We start from the raw sequence: 16568 nt of genomic DNA on the forward strand, positions 1-16568 counted from the left end.
CATTACGCTCTGAAACTCTAGTTGTAATCTGGCACGGACGTCCAGCGAGGCGACGCAGAGGGCCGCTCCTCGGTGAGGAAATCTTTGTTCAGATGTGAAAAGGCTGTTAGGTTTAAGGTTCCCCAACATTTGTTCAACAACTGATATGTGAAAACAGAAGGGTACAGAAGGTTTTTGCATGCATACAGGGTGTAATCCAACTTTGTGTAACAATTCTCCACTTGACCAGCGCTAAATTAGAAAGACGCGATTAGAAGAATCCCGGATGTGATTTGATCATTTCTGATCTCTGCTTTTTTTTTTTTTTTTTTGCGTTGCACGCAACAAAGTGACCGCCCAGTTTTGCAGGATGAAGCGGTGGGCGTCTGTTCCGATTGCTTTGCAGCGCGCTGAAGAAATGTGACTTTTGAAGCGCTCTTGGCAGGATCGGTACCTCCAGGAATCCAGCAGCGCTCTCTGTTTAAGTGAGGCTGTTTTTCAGCACCGCGGACAGCTCCTGGCGTGCGGCTCAGCTGTACGCGCGTCAAACTTGAGGCAGCGGGCGGCAACACTCGCCCCCCTCGTTTACTCATTCACCCGACTCCAGTGTAAATCCACTTGTTTTGAGTCTAACAGGACAAACAGCGCTGCGGAGGATATGCGCTCCGTGTGCACTGTGCACGCTCTGCACAACAGCGCTGGAAAGAGAGGACTCCCGCACAGGTAAGAAGATGGTTCATTTAATATTCGGGTTGTGATATTTTCTTCCTCACCTCTTTTTTTGAGCTTCAGGTGGTGATTTGATGAGGACTTAATCACTCTTAATTGATGGGATTCGTCTTTGTCATTGCTTGTGCTTATTTGCCAATTAAATCTCAATGACGATCCAGAATCAGACGATTAAAAATGGTTAACTGACGCATGCATTGCAGGAATGCACGTACATTTTCTAAAACTATTTTACACTTCCTTTTTCTCGATCTTCTTTGTGTTTTGTTTTATCGCTACATCTAAACCACCTGCCATGCATATATATATATATATATATATATATATATATATATATATATATATATATATATATATATATATATATATATATATATATATATCCTCCCAAATGTGCTGCAGAGACAAAAAGCAAAAAGGCGACGCAGAACCGCTCATTAATCCCGACATTAATCTTAATAGCGCAGATCAATGTGATCAAAAGACTCCAACACTTTAAGAAACTCAATTAGTTGATTGCATGTCATTTGGGTGGAAAGCGGCGTTATTCATAAATAAATCAAGAGGAGCCTTTTTAATAGCCGTATCGATGTTTTTCCTCGGGATTACATATTTTAATGAAGCCAATTAAACTGCCATCACATCGCGGATGAGCAAATTAGAATAAGAAGAGTCTGGCGGTGATTGCGCACACAAACAGGAAGCGGTCGCGTTTCAGGTGTTTTTGTTGTTAATTGGTGCTGCTGTTGATGGTGAAGCAACATTCTGTGGAGGATTCCTTCACTCCCATTCACTCCATTGCTGCATGTTCCGCAGCTCAACGCGCGCTCCGACCGCCGCAGTTATTTCATAGCAGGCGATTGGTGAGTTGTTTAATCAGAGATGTTCCCCGGGGTCTTACATAACCATATGACCATATGATGATATCCACTTTCTTGAAACTAAGAAAGTGGATAGATGTGTCGGTCCGGCGCTCACGTTTGAAGATGTTGGTCGTTGACTAAAAAGACAAAGAGACCCTCCTCTGTCATCCGCAGAATAAATCAGATTGGAAGAGTGGCAGGAGGAGACAGGGGGCCAAGCGGGGATCTCATCTGGAGTCCCTAAACAGATCGATCTCACCTGCAGTTAGTTTCTCCTTTTATCGCTGGTTTGACAGCAAGAGCGTAACAGAGGAACGGACGTATAGTGGCAGAACTTGAAAGCAATGCGAAGTTATCCAATCCACCATCTTGTAAACTGAATCATTTACAGATACAAGGTCTTCTTTTTTATTTTTTATTTTATTTTTGGCACCACTTGTAAAATTGGATAAAACGCATTAAGGAGTTTGTTTATTGCAACTGCATAATCTCATGGTGAAAATTTCAGAAAAGATCCAAACTTTAATTTGAGCCCATAGCAGTGTAGGGCAAAGAAAACTTCATGTTAGGAATCACTTGTTGGTGCCCCAGCTGTCAGGACATACAACCTCCTTCTACCAATCAGACAGAACTTAGTCTTTAACTTTTAACCAGGTTGGAGGACACTCACTGCGGGATCTTCCTCTCAGCTCATCCAGCAGGTTCACATAGGATTCTGGTGCAGTTTTGTCAAACTGGCTAATTCTGGCCAGTTTGACATTTTTCTATCAACCTGATGTTTTTAAAGACAACCCATATCTTGTTTCTGGGAGATGCCAGCAAATTTATTATTATTATTATTATTATTATTATTATTTTTTTTTTTTATTATTATTATTTAAATTGAGGTATTTGAAGAAGAAAAGCTATGAAGGCTTTATAGTAGTCTCATTTTACTAAAACACAATGTCCCAACATGTTGATGTTTGTGATGGTAGAACAACAACAACAACAACAAAATTCAGTCGTCATTCCCAAATATTGGGCACATCGATAGTCTCTAAGGGTCTCGAACAGTAAAATCTGTTCATATATCTTACCGTCTTCTCCGATGTGCATTTGGGAAAGATAAATAAATATCTGTCCACATCTAACTTAGGCCAGTGTCAGTTTAAAAACCAGTGTAACAGAAAGTCAAGGATTTGCTAATAAGAAGTTCTTTGAAATTGACCAAAAATGAAAGTAGAAAAAGAAAACATTTCAGTTGCATTTAGGAATCAACAAGTGCTACGATCGTATGATTACACCTTCTGTCTCTTTTCTCAGCTGAATAAATCTAATAATAAATCAAAAATGATTTCTTAATCAAGATTATTTATTGTGCGATTATGCTAAGAACACTTTTTAAATACATTTTTTAACATCTTTTGTCAGAGGTGGCAGCAAACTCTTGTGCATCTGCAATTTTTATCTACCAAAGAGGCTTATTCTGGAAAAAAAAAAGATTTAAATGCCATCCTTATTTACCTTTTCTCCAAAAAGTTGAAAAGTTCTTCACACTTGTAAAAAAAATGTGGCTGCAGACTTTGATCTACACTCAGGGTCACTCAAACAGAAACAAGTATTCAGCATTGGAGCAGAAATGAACCTTGACCTTTCTACCCTTTCGGTTTCAAGTTAAAACATCGGTCTTGTTAACATCATTCAAAGCTTTTACACAGAAGCTGCCACTCTGCATGAAGACCAGCTCTGCTCCCATCAAAACTGACAGCTTAATAGGTTAGTCTTACATATGGCTGAACAAACACACTGGTGTGAAGGTGACGCACGTTTCAGTCGGATCTTTTCAACCATGCGAAGCCCAGCGTGCGCTGCAAACCTGTGGCGTTTATTTTTATCTTTAAATTTGCAGTATTTCTCCCTCAATACAGCTAAAAGACAGCTGCTCCAATCAGCCTGATTGCAGCTGTGCTATGGCAACCAACAGCTGAAAATACATGTTGACTTTATTTTTAAAGCATCCACATTAGTGGAAATAGTTACACTGTTGTTATAATTCCTGTTATTTTTCCGCTTTAAAATTTAAAATATTCACATTGAGTTCCTTCGGACAAATGCTCTACACTTTTTTTTCTGATCATGTCACTGGAGATCACTTAACGAAGCCAGAAGCTTGATGCACTGGACTGAAGCAGCGTTGTACCTTGTGCTACTCAAGCAGGAACATTCGATCATTGACTTATTCAGGCAAAAGCACAGAAAAGCTCACCATTAATTAGTAATGTGAGTCCTAAGTAAGCTGCACTAATAATTTACATTGTGAGTAAAAACCAGCCGTGTTGCTGGCTCACCCTGCTTCAGCTGCTCCATGTTTCCGTCTTTAGTTGAAAAGGGATCACTGTCTCGATGGAGAACATCGAGACAGTGATCTGATCAGAAGATCTGAATTTCTTTAGATGCTCATATAAACCTGGATGTGTAATTTATTCCTCATGAGATACCTGCAGTAAGGGAAGACAGGAACAAAGAAAAAGTGACCTACCAATTATACTATCTTCAAACTTATTCAACGGAGTGATTGAAGCTGACCTGAACAATATAAGTGATCAAAAAAAGTTTACCTACTTTAAAAATACTAGTAACTGAGTGAAGGTTTGTGTTGCTAATTATCGATGCTGATCATGAATCATGAGAGAAATTGTTTTAAACAGCAGCAGGAGCATTGCATGTGTTCCAGAATTATAAGCAGAATCAGAATCAGAATCAACAAGTCAAATAAATCGAATCATTCAAGCTACAGAAATTATTGTCACTCTGGGTTGCCTTTAAAATGTTCAGAACAAAAAACAACTAGTTGATCTGAACTTACTATCTTTCATCCCGTTATCAAACATCTGCTCTCCGTTGACTTGCAGGTTTCACCCTCTGGGTGATTCTTGATGAACCCCAACTCTACGTAACTGCAGCTACTTTTTGTAAATGCCTAAATCTCCAGCAAACAAAACAACAACAACAACAACAAAAACATATTTAAAAGAAAATGTTCTTCAAATATTAGTTTTGGAACTGAGTGTGTCGTTTTTACGTTGTGGCTGCATTTGCTGTTCTGGAAACTGACAGGAGTTTATCATTGAAATGTAAAGAAAACCTTAACTGAGGCAACGCTGCAAGGAATGATGTCTATCTGTCTCTTCATTTTGTGATATTTGTGAACTTTCTATCTGTTTAATGAGTATCCTTCATTTCTCTCAGTGACAGGGGACAACTGTAAAACTTTTTGCTGCACTTTACAAGCATTTGTATTTGTGGTTTTTATCTAGGATTCATAAGACATTCTTATCAGTGTAAGCAGAATTTAATTTATTTTGTTATTTACAAGTTTGACCTGCCTTTGGCTCAGCAGAAATTCCACAGCTACAACGCCTCAGTTAGGATTCAACAAGATTAATAGCAAAAAAAAAAATGCGATGAGATTTAAAGTTGTATAGTTTGTTTTCAAACCAATTACTGATTCAGATGCTGACAATACACCAAATAATCCTAGCTAAAAATCTGTGATTTTGTTTTGTTTTTTTAAATATTTGTTTTGACTTTGATCAACATAATTTTAGTGTATTAACCAGTAAGACAACCTGTACATAAAGTGTGTTATAAATCTATTCAGGAACGATACTGAGGAACAGCTTTCCAGATGCATTATTTACTGCAGGGATGAGCTAAATTGAAATGAAAGCGGCTAAAAGGAACAAAATGACTGACTGAAATAGAGATGAGGGGATACCGTGTGACTGTGGGATTTTTTAAAAATATCTCTCATTTTGCACAGAATGAAACTCATTTTACACATGCAAGACCTAAATTAGAAAAAGATGAAGCAGCTTCGTCCGAGCTGCAATTCCCATCCTGGCACACAGATTTATGGTTATATAAATGGCAAAGTTTTGTCACGGAAAAGCCAAATGATCTCATGTTTTTTAATGTGTAAACTAATTTAACTTCAAATCATTAAGTATTCTGGTCACACTGGAGCACTTCTAATGACTTGCTTAAAAGCCTCCTACTTTTTCTGGCCGCTTATTTTTATTTTAGTTTTTTTTATTTGATGGTGGAAGCTGCAACAAAACCTTCTCAAACAAAGGAGTCTCACTTCAGCGCCACATTCAGGGCAATCCTGAGCTCACAGTAATGAGTGTTCAGACAAGAAAGAGAGTGAATGGCTGTTTAATGAGTGAAGTGGTAACGTGAAAACCCAAAGAAAGGATTCCCCTCAGCAGGTGTTGCAAGAAGAAAAAGGAGTGAGAGGTGGAGCTCAGCCAGTAACCTGCGAGGACAGGAGGATATAAACATGAAGATGGCGGCACAGCATCAAATTTGCTGTGCCTTTGATCAGACGTGTCAAACTGAAGGCCCGTGGGCCAAATATGGGCTGCTATAAGTTTCTTCTTTGGACTCTAGAAGGACACATGAATAGAACGAGGACAGCTGTGTGCCGAGATATTTTATCATTCAAATCAGAGAAATCTTTATCCGTACACTGCCAAATTAAATCAACGTGAAGAGTTATTCAATGTTATTTAAGAAGTTCTCAACAAATTCATTTATTTTTTAACATTTTAATATTTTAATAGTTTGATCAATATATGCTGCCACATCCATGAATGGGGAGAATCATTTCTCTGAAGGAGATGAAATAGATGCGTTTTTCACATGTAAATACAAACAATCATCCACCAGAATCCAGAGGCCCAAGACAATATTCAATAAAAAAATAAATAAATTGTTAAATAATTGAGATTATAAAAATATATATGACTGAATACATGCATTTTATGTGCAAAAGCATCAATTTTATACATGATTGCTGCAGCACATAATGTCACTGTGGAATTGTCCAGATGAATTTCATTGGTCTGAATTTGACTCTTTGTGACTCTTTAGCCAATCAGATGCTAGACTCCATATGTGAGAGTTCAAAGTTACTAATGGTGTCAGAGTGCAGCATCTTGATGATGAACTAATTGATTTAATGCTAAAAAATAAATGAAAATGTAATAAATTTCATGTTTATTATTGCCTTGTTTTTACAAGACATTAAAAATATGCTGATGTATGTGAATAATTAAGGATAAGAGTTAATTAATTTCTTTGAAATCATCAGTCTTATATATAATTTTTATTCAGCTAGTAATTTATTACATTTTGATCGTTTTGCGCTTTTTTCGAGAACGTCTCAAAATATCCATCAAGTTCAAGTTTAACCTTTAACTTCCACCTCATTCTCTAATTGGTAGAAACCTAAATGGCCTCACAGCAAAAGGTCAGTGTTTGTGTTTGCAGAAGACGTTTCGTCATGTTAATGATGTTACGCTGCTTATCTCTGAGTCTGCCTATTGTCCCTTATTAGACCTAGATATAAATATCTGGTTGCCTAAGTATGCTCCAGATTTCTCAGATGCTATCGGAGAAATTTTTGTTGATTTGTAAAAGTTAAATGTATTATAAAAAGGTTTTGAGAAATGGATGCGATTTTGTTTGTGTCACTGGAGCCCAAAAGTATGTAGTATCAAGTGGTTACAAAGGGCCTCCATCACTTACTCGTTGACAGCAGCCCCATGCCACCATGAACAAGATCAAGGAGTTTTAGAAATATCATGGATACGTTCTAGTCTTAAAATGAAGTGTTAACATGTCTGCTGCCAGTAGAGTGGCTCACTTCAAACATATTTTAAGAGTATTGATCCACAACCTTCCCAATTGTCAAAATGCTTTGAAATAAATATCATTTATGCAATGGGAGATTTTTTAAAAGTGAATCAAAGATTCAATTTTCCTGCATTTTTTGTTTACCCGTGTTTCGGTGCTATCCATTATTTTGACTGGACTTGATAATCATTCTTTAGACAAACATGTGGACTATCAATTAATAGTCTTACTAAGGAATTGCAGTGTAATAGTTGGTGGCACAGGTGCCTTGCAGCAAGAAGGTTCTGGGTTTTAATAATCATCTGGATCCTTCTACATGAAGCTTATATAATCTCCCTGTGCATGAGTGGAAGTTAAGGAGATAAAAGTGACTTTGAGTGAATTAAATGTGCTGTGCTCACAACATCAAGTAATCAAACTTAGCAAAAAGTAAGGAATGTATTTTTGATTGATTGATGTCATTTTTCATAACAATGTTTCTTACTGCTCCTGAAACACCTGTTTCCAGATTTGCCAAGAAGCATCGTAAGTTGACCAAAAAACACATTTTTATAGTTTTTGTGCAGTTCCTGTCTGTGGTTATATCAAACCTCAAGTTGCAATTTTGACAATTACAATGTCAGGTTTCCTTAGGGCTAAGCTCCAGCCTTTTACAGGCTGCCAATTATGAATGTGTTGAAAGCATAAAATGAGCAGAAATTGCATTCACTTGTCAGACCAGACAAATTAGAGCAACTATTATGCCAAGCGGTCATTCCATGTTTAACAATGTTAGCTTATACCACGAGAGCTTTTCTTTTCCAATAAAAATAGTAATTTGGTGGGATGTTGGACAGACTTACGCATGCACCTGCTTAGTATAACTCCTAATTCTCATTGGCACATTTTGTGATTTGCAGCTTAAAGAATCTATCTTTGGAAACATAATATCAAAAACTTAAATAAAAATGTGCAACATATATTTTTTTTCTTTTGGCTCTTGTGGCCTTTATTTGAAAGTGCTATGACAGGAAAGTAGGGTAATGAGAGAGAGGGAAGACATGCAGCAAAGGTCACCAGGCCGGGAATCGAACCTGCGACGGCTGTGTTAAGGACTAAGGCCTTCTTATGTGGGTTGTGCTTAACCCCTGCATCACCACAGCACCCCAAAAATGTGCAACATGTTTAAAAGAAAAATCCAAATACCAATAAAAAAAAGATATATGCTCATCTTTGCAATGTTTTCGGCATAACTCACCAGACACCACTGCAAATCCCAAGCCTGGTATAAACCAGGCTCTTGTCCTGCACTTTTGCTTCATACAGAGGGTCTGGGCTCTCTGTTGTTGAGAAACAATTGGTTACTGGGATGTGGAGTCTGTTGAGGTTTTAAATTTTACCCAGTTACTAACATTTGCCCGTGACGTATATCATGTGCCAATTTAGTGCTAAGAAACTTACCAGAAGCTGCCTGGACTGTAATCAACTGTTCTCCAATGCAAAGAGAGAAGTAGTGACCCAAACGAGGCGGTTGTTAATGTTGATTTAATATTTGGAAGTGAGGCCAACCTGTACTGAACTGCTTTGTTCACTTCCACCTTTGCTAAAAGGGGGACAGACTACAATTCTAGGATATCATTCACAACTTCTAAATCTACCTGAAACAATCCAAGTCAAGGGGAGAAAGCCAAGAATGTGCTGGAAGTGAGAATTTTGTTTCAAGTGGAATAGCACAGGAAGGCAGCGGCCAGGTTAGCAAATCCCACAGACCTAAACACAACTGTTTGCTTTTTAGGTTGTTTCTCATAAAAGCTGTAACTTTGGAAAATGCAACCAACACAGACGATTCAATATTTACTCCATTAGCAAATTTGCTTTAAAATACACTTTGTCAGAAAATCTTGCAACATTTTCTGCAAATGATGTTTTATAAACTGCATACCACCCCTGTAAATACACATATGTGTGTTGTGAGAAGCATTTGGTGGAATGATGTACAAATGGCTCACTTTCCACAAACAAATCTCAGATTTTTTTTTTTCATTTGATTCAACCAGAGAGATTTAAAGTGTAGAAAAACATCCTGATGAAAATGAAACCAATTTAAATATTCAAAGGTCATTACCAAGTTTAATTCTCCACAGGTGCTTCCAACTTGAGTTTAATTTATTGTTTGCGCGTGGCAACGTGTGCGTGTGTACTTTTTGTGCCTTCCTTCCTTTATACAAACGATCATCTTCAGAGCATTCCCACCCCCACCACCAAGGACCCTTCTCTTTGTCAGCTGGAAATGTGATTTTAGGGAAGCCTGACTTCCATTACCTTTGCTTCCTCTCAGCGACGCTCCAACTCATTTCACCTGGGATCTCCTACCTGCTCATCCAGGCTTATGGCTGCACACATACATCGGATGACCTCCACTCTTCAACACTTTCTGTCGCCTGGGGGGATATTACCATATTAATGCTGCACTTCCACTCCTAACGGAAAATGAGTGTCATAAAAAAATCAGCATCCTTCTCAAACCTTACCGTTATTTCTCTTTCGCTGCTCCCCACACTGTCATGCACCCTCCTCCTCCCTGTTCCTCTCACGTCTGCCACCTTTTCTTGTAATTTTACCCCCTCCGTCCCTCACAATTCCCTCACACTGTCTAGTTTGAAGTGTGCAAAATGATGGCAGGTTTTACTCTCTCTTGAATTAAAAAAAGGCCGAATGGTTAAAAGGAGGTGACTTGATAAGCGGAGAAAGAAAAAGAATAAGAGGCATTGTTTTTCTTTAAAGTTTGAGCGTGCACACCAAATCCTGGGTGAGATTTGTCGAGCGTAAACATTGCTCAGCTGTGATTTATACACACACACGCGCACACACACACACAGGCTTAGTGATCATAAATGGGCTAGAAACAATACCCAACAGGTACTGGATAAAAAGACAACATACAGAGGAGAGATTTAAATTCTCATTGTGTCGTCTAAGTCAGGCAACTTCTCCAGATGTTTATTTTTTCCACTGAAGGCTGACATATTTTGATGCATAGAGCATTTTGCTATTCACTCCATTCTTTTCACCACCTTTTGTTACAACCATAGATGTCATTGCATCTTAATTGGATTTTATGCGATAGAGTGAAGCATAATTGTTTAAAGTTTAGGGGTATGAACATGTTTGAAGGATTCTGTGTTTTCAGATTTGAGCTCATCTGTCCTCTCAAAGATTCTAACATAACAAACAAAACCAAAACAAAGTCACAGATGTATTTCCTAGTTTGAATCTGTCATTACTGACATTAAAGAAGAGCAGTGGACAAAGACAATATATATAAAATGAATCAACTTGCAACTTGTGTTATTGCCAATATGAGATTTGTTTTGTTTAAAACACCTGCGTTTGCAGCTCCCACTTTGGGATTTTATGACTTGTCTCGTGTGGCTTCATACGCTGTTGAGCCATTCTGCAAGAAAACACAGTCCTGCAGCACTAAACTGGTTTTATAGTCATGTTAAATTGTTGTCAGTGTTTATTTATAACACCAGGCCTTAGGTGTGACTAAACCTCACATGAACGTGCGCGCTATTGAAGAGGAGTTTCACTTGTTGAATGGCGGCTGAGAGAGCAAACAGGAAAGCCTAAGATTCACGCTGTTATTTTGAGCAGAGCAAAAAAAAACAATCTTCTAAAGTTAAACACCTCTTCCTATTTACATGTAACTTTTTTTTCTCAAACTCTCATTGTTTGAATGACAAGGATGTTGGAATTTAATTTCTAAACATTACAGAGGTTTGTATTTTTCAGCTCGAGGTGCGCCTGCTTTTTAGAAACCAAAAAGTCTTGGCAGGAGTCTTCTCGCTCTGGTCAGGATTCCCAGCTCTCCCACAAGACCGTGGACCATGCATGATCGGGCTGGCCCACTTGTCCTGGTCTGTCTTCCACTTTCTGTTCATACCCTCCATCTTCCTGGCATGTTTCCATGGAAACAACAGTGCAAAAAAAAAAAAAGAGAGAGAGAGAGGAAGAGAAAGAGAGAGAGAGAGCTGGGGAGGTGAGAGAAACACAGAGAAATCCCAAAGAATGCGTCTTGCACTCTGACTCCTGCTGAGTGTTTTATGTTGTTGTAATATGCAAGTCTATATTTTTTTTTAAACGGAAAGAGAGAAAAATACCGGCATTATTATCGCTCTGCTCTGTTTTCATAATCTCCCATCAATACAGTTAATTACTACTTGTCAACCTCTTTGCCTTGTTGGGGTAAAAAGGATACGAGACAGATCGTTCTGGCTTGATAATTTACTCAGATAAACTTCTTAACACTCTGTCTAATTAAGCCTCCGAGAATTGTGGCGACTGACACCGGGGACTAGCGGCATAAATCCCCAATTTACAACTAAAACTATGTGCACAGCGTGCGTGCGCTTTCTTTCTGGTGGGTTTGTGAGAGCACAAATATGCATTCTTAAGTGGGAGCGCATATAAAACCCTGTTACAACGCGCAGGAAGTCTCCTTCAGCAGCAGCGCACACATAGATAATTGGGGTTTTCTCTCCATCATCAGCAGAACAGCTTTCATTATGCACGACTGCAAAGTAAAAATCTGGCTATTTAAAGTTGCTGTTCACCTGTAGGCTTCATATCATAGCTGGGTGTCAATCATGGGTAGGATTTACAACTAAAACACACTTCGAAAGAGTCACAGAGGCAAGAATTCAATCGAAATTATGGAGATCGACAAAATGAGAGACGTTTATTTAAGAATTTAGGATGTGTACGTGCTGTTCATATAAATCATCACGATTTTCAGAAAAAAAGAAACCGAGTGCTTTTTTTGTAGGCAATGCCCTTTGGCAACCTTGGTAAAGTTGTGTAAAATCCTACATAAAGTTCAACTACAGCAATATAAATTGACATTGAACCATTTAGAAACATTAAATTTCATATTGAGCTTTTTGTTCAAAAAAAGTCTTTGTAATTTACAAAGATCACAAAGACTCCAGAAAACCTCCATTGTTCTAGTAGAGACCACCAGATTTACTTGTTAAAATTGCCTGATATTTTAAATAGTCCATAATGTCATGGACAAGGTTCTCGGGTCCTTTGGCAGAAAAATGGGCAACAAAATCATGGCTTTCTACCATTTCTGGCACTAAAAATATTTATTTATTCATTTTTATTTTGATGCTAATGGCTGACATTCCTACCTAACAACCTGCTGGCATGTTGATACTGTCCAGCAGTTATTAAGGCCTTTTAGCAACGCTCTAGATGTAATGCTAACTGGTATAATTTAAGCCACTCGATTAGAAATTAGTGGCTTCTATAAAACTTTATATTACTGCAGAGAATTTAGACATTTAATTTCCATTAAATACACGGTCAATTTGTTGCACAGTTCAGTGCAATAAAAGTTAATATTTTTTACATTAGTATAGTAAAATATGCGATCAATTCATGGCAATATTTAAACTTGAATAAGGACCCAGTAACTACGTTTTGTGTGTCATCTGACCAAATTATTTACTGGTTAAAATGTTGAAGGTCATTTGAAGGATTTCACAGAACGAATGATCGAATAAAGAAAATATTGCCTCAATGTCTGAGACGAGGCTCCGTTTATTAAAGTGTAACAAGCAGGTTGTCATGTTCCTGAGCAGCTTGGATGCACTGATATTTTGATACATTTTTAGTTTAATTTAGGCTGTGAATTTGCAGATTAACTGTGCATAATTGTTTATTTTTATGAACCCTACAACTTCGCTGCCTAACCTGAAGACAGATTTAAATCTATAATAAAAGATAAAAGGCACTAATGTGCTAAAAAGAAAATAAAAACCTGTTAACCAAATTTAAAATTCTTTGGATTACATCCAGTCAATTCAGTCAAATAGCTACCTTTCTTTATTTTTTTGCTGGGAGCTGATTTTAGTAATTTACCTTCCTCTTTCTCTGTTTAATTTTCCTCTTTGCTTTGCATGAAGTATTTGTGTTTGGAAGACGGTGAACAGTAGATGTGACATGACAAAATGTTCCCTGAGGGTACGTGTTGTTATCGCTGCAGCTTGTTGTAGTACAGGAGTAAAGGAGTGTTCAGTCATGTGATCATAAAAGAGTTGTGCAATCATCTTCCTTAGAAGAAAAGTGAAATGAGGTCACAGACACAGTGAAGCAGCGAGAGGAGAAGCCAACAATTAAAATACGACACATTTTACAAAGACTCAAAAAAACCTCCAGGTTTTAATTTTGAAATTCCTCTTCCGCTTATTCACAGTAAAATTTTCATATTAGCTGATTTTTAACTTGGACCTAAATGTTTAGCTATGAACTAAATATTTACAGTATGTTTTTAGCTGGAAAATTAAATGTTTAGTTCAGAAAATATATATATGTAGTTTGCAACTAAATATTTAGTTAGCAAAATAAATATTTAACTTGGAGCTAACTATTTAGTATGTAAACAAAATATTGAGTTTGAAAACTAAATGTTTAGTTCAGACTTAAACATTTAGTTTGGAACTATTTATCCGGATTATTTTTGTATTTAAATATTTAATTTAACAGTTAAATATTTCATTTTCAAACTATTCAGTTTGGAACTATTACATTTATAAATTTATAAATAACATGTTTAAATGTGACTGAAAAATGAACTCTTGCATTTTTTACTTGGGCTAAATATTGCTGTTAATTTCTTACTTCTTAACTTTTACAAATTGCACCACATATGTGAGATGTTTAATGCCAGGCATGTTAGAATAAACTAAAACTATTCATTAGTTTCTCCACCATGTTGTCTCTGGGTCTTCATGATGCTGTTTGTTCACCAAAATCCTCTAACAAACATTTGAACCTTCACAGAACATCTGGATTTATACAGAGAAAAAAAAAATCACACACATTTGCACTCTGCAGACTGGCAAGGTGATTTTTAAAGGATGGTTGCAGCATTTTAGAAAATGATATCAGAGTAAATTGGGCTGAATATAAATGTGGAAAACACTTTTATTTTCTTTGTGAAAAAACAAAACAAAAAACAAAACAAAAGAAAACGTTTAACTTGTTTGGGGTTTATAGTAGTCAAGACTGCAGAGAAAAGAAATGAAGAAGTGTCTATTTAAAGTAGATTAATGTGTGATATGTAAGTTTACAAATACACCCTCATTTATTCCTCCTGTCACACCAAACTGCTTAATTTACAGAAATATTGATTTACTCATGCAGAAGTTGTCAAATGTTTCCACTGAATGAGTCTGTCTCTGGCAGACACAGAGTCTGTGAGACAAAGGGATCATTGTACTTCAACTCCAAAGCTCTGACTGAAATTCTCTCTGTTTGATCTGCAGGCTGTAATCTACAAACGCTCAGAAGAAGAGACGGACGAAAGGGATGGCGGCGATGCTGTACATGGCCTCTGTCAGAATAAAAACAACAGCACTTTGAGATTCGCTGGTGCTGCTGCGCCTTTGAGAGTTTTTTTTCTTTCAGTGGCACCATCATCAGCTCTGACCAGCCACTGAGCAGACCCCACAGGCAGGACAGTGTCATTGTTTTCTCCAGGGACATGTCATTGGGGAAATCCCCCATGTGTGGGGCGCACCCTGTGCCCCGACCCCTCTGGCTGTCCCGTCTCAGCCTGCTCTGCTTATGCGTTTTCCTCTTTGCCCGGGCGACACACGGCCTGCCGGTGGTGGCTTATAACACAGACTCCAAGAAGGAGATCACCCTGGAAGGAGATCTAATGATTGGCGGCTTGTTTCCTGTGCATCAGAAAGGTGAGGGGTTGGAGGACTGCGGGAAAATCAATTCACAGAGAGGGATCCAGAGACTAGAGGCTATGCTGCTGGCCTTGGATGAAATCAACAGGGATGAGCGGATCCTTCCTGGGATCAGACTTGGAGCCCACATACTGGACACCTGTTCTAAGGACACTTACGCTCTGGAACAGTCTCTGGAGTTTGTTAGGGCCTCCCTCACCAAAGTGGACGACAGCGAGTACACATGCCCTGATGGTTCCTACGCCATTCACGATGACGTCCCTCTCGCTATCTCTGGGGTCATAGGAGGCTCCTACAGTGATGTCTCTATCCAGGTATGCATGTGTGATAAACTTTATTGCTTCTACTATAAGATGGCCATTTAAAGACTCCATCAGGCGAGTGTTGCAGCTACTGTGGGCTGGAGAGAGAAGACGGAAAATAGGATTCAGCTACGAGTGTGAAATATTATAACAGCCCATTTAGACTTAAATACCCCTTGCAATTACCCTTTGCAAGATCTTAACCCTGGGACTTAATGAGTATCAGTTCCACAGGAGGATCTGTTTACCTGAACACAAATGTGCCTGAGTGATCTAATTTAGAGGATCTCTTTCTCTTCCCCTGTAATTTACACTTTGGCAATGGTCCTGTCAGAGGCAGACGTGCTACAGATGTTGCACTTGGGACTGACGGGATGACTAGCGACAGCCTGATTACGCTCTGCTCCTTTTGGCTCATTCCGGCTGATACGAGGAAATCTCTGCTAATTGGCTCTCCGAATCCTTGGCTGTAATGTAGTTTCTACATCAGTGCAGTTCCAAGTCATTGTGAAGAGGAGACAGTGTGTCCTTTGGAAATGAGATCTGTAAATATCCACAAATATGCATGCTCGAAATCATTAAGGCAGAGACATCATCATCCTGACTCAGCCAGCCAGAGGACAAAGTCTTCCTCGCTCACTTCAAAAGCATGCTTCACCTCACTTCAGCTGCAGCAGCCTCCTGTTCCAGATATACGCTTCTTTAAAAGAAAGGAACATACTTTGGCCCTCCTAGAAATATAATTGGATTCAGATCACTTCTAGACCAAAGAATATGATGTAACCCTGCCTGTGGCTGTCTGCTTCCCATTGTGAGTAGCCAACAGGCTTCCAGAGGCATTCTTTTATGCATTTCTGTCAAGTTTCAAGGTAACTGGATGGTCAAAACGGAAACTCTTTCAATTTTAAGAGGCATGGAGTCGACAAGGTGTCAGATATTTTAACACGATAGCATCTGCCACGCCCCTGTGCCGATGGCAGCAGCTTTAACTGCACATCCAACACGAACTGAATCCATTCTGCCATGTTGTTTATCCCACATTCTGGTCCAACCATCTGACTATCGCAGCTGAAATTGAGGCTCATCAGACCAGGCAATGTTTTTTCAATCTATTTTTCTTCAATTTTGGTGAGGTTGTGCAAACACTTTTCAGCTTCTAGCAGACAGGAGAAACACCTGGTGTGGTGTTGTTGCCCATTTCCTTCATGTTGCGCGTTCAGAGATGGTATTCTGCATACCTTGGTTGTAATGTGTCACGTCAAAGCAGT

General features: G+C 38.5%; 1 protein-coding gene across 2 annotated transcripts in view; it reads left to right on the forward strand.

Annotated features, from left to right (window-relative positions):
• Nucleotides 1-335: 335 nt before the first annotated feature.
• grm2a (glutamate receptor, metabotropic 2a) overlaps nucleotides 336-16568 on the forward strand; it is a 40193-nt gene continuing 23960 nt past the window's right edge. Inside the window, exons 1-2 of one of the 2 annotated variants that reach the window (XM_055025297.1) lie at nucleotides 336-702; nucleotides 14567-15312. In XM_055025297.1, the coding sequence (XP_054881272.1) occupies nucleotides 14785-15312 (528 nt within the window). In that variant the 5' untranslated portion in view covers nucleotides 336-702; nucleotides 14567-14784. Of the gene's footprint in view, nucleotides 703-14566; nucleotides 15313-16568 lie in introns of those variants that run through there. The other variant, XM_055025305.1, reaches the window with a different exon arrangement.

The sequence above is a fragment of the Poeciliopsis prolifica genome, unplaced genomic scaffold, assembly GCF_027474105.1.
Source record: "Poeciliopsis prolifica strain line A6 unplaced genomic scaffold, Auburn_PproV2 SCAFFOLD003, whole genome shotgun sequence".
Lineage (NCBI taxonomy): Eukaryota > Metazoa > Chordata > Actinopteri > Cyprinodontiformes > Poeciliidae > Poeciliopsis > Poeciliopsis prolifica.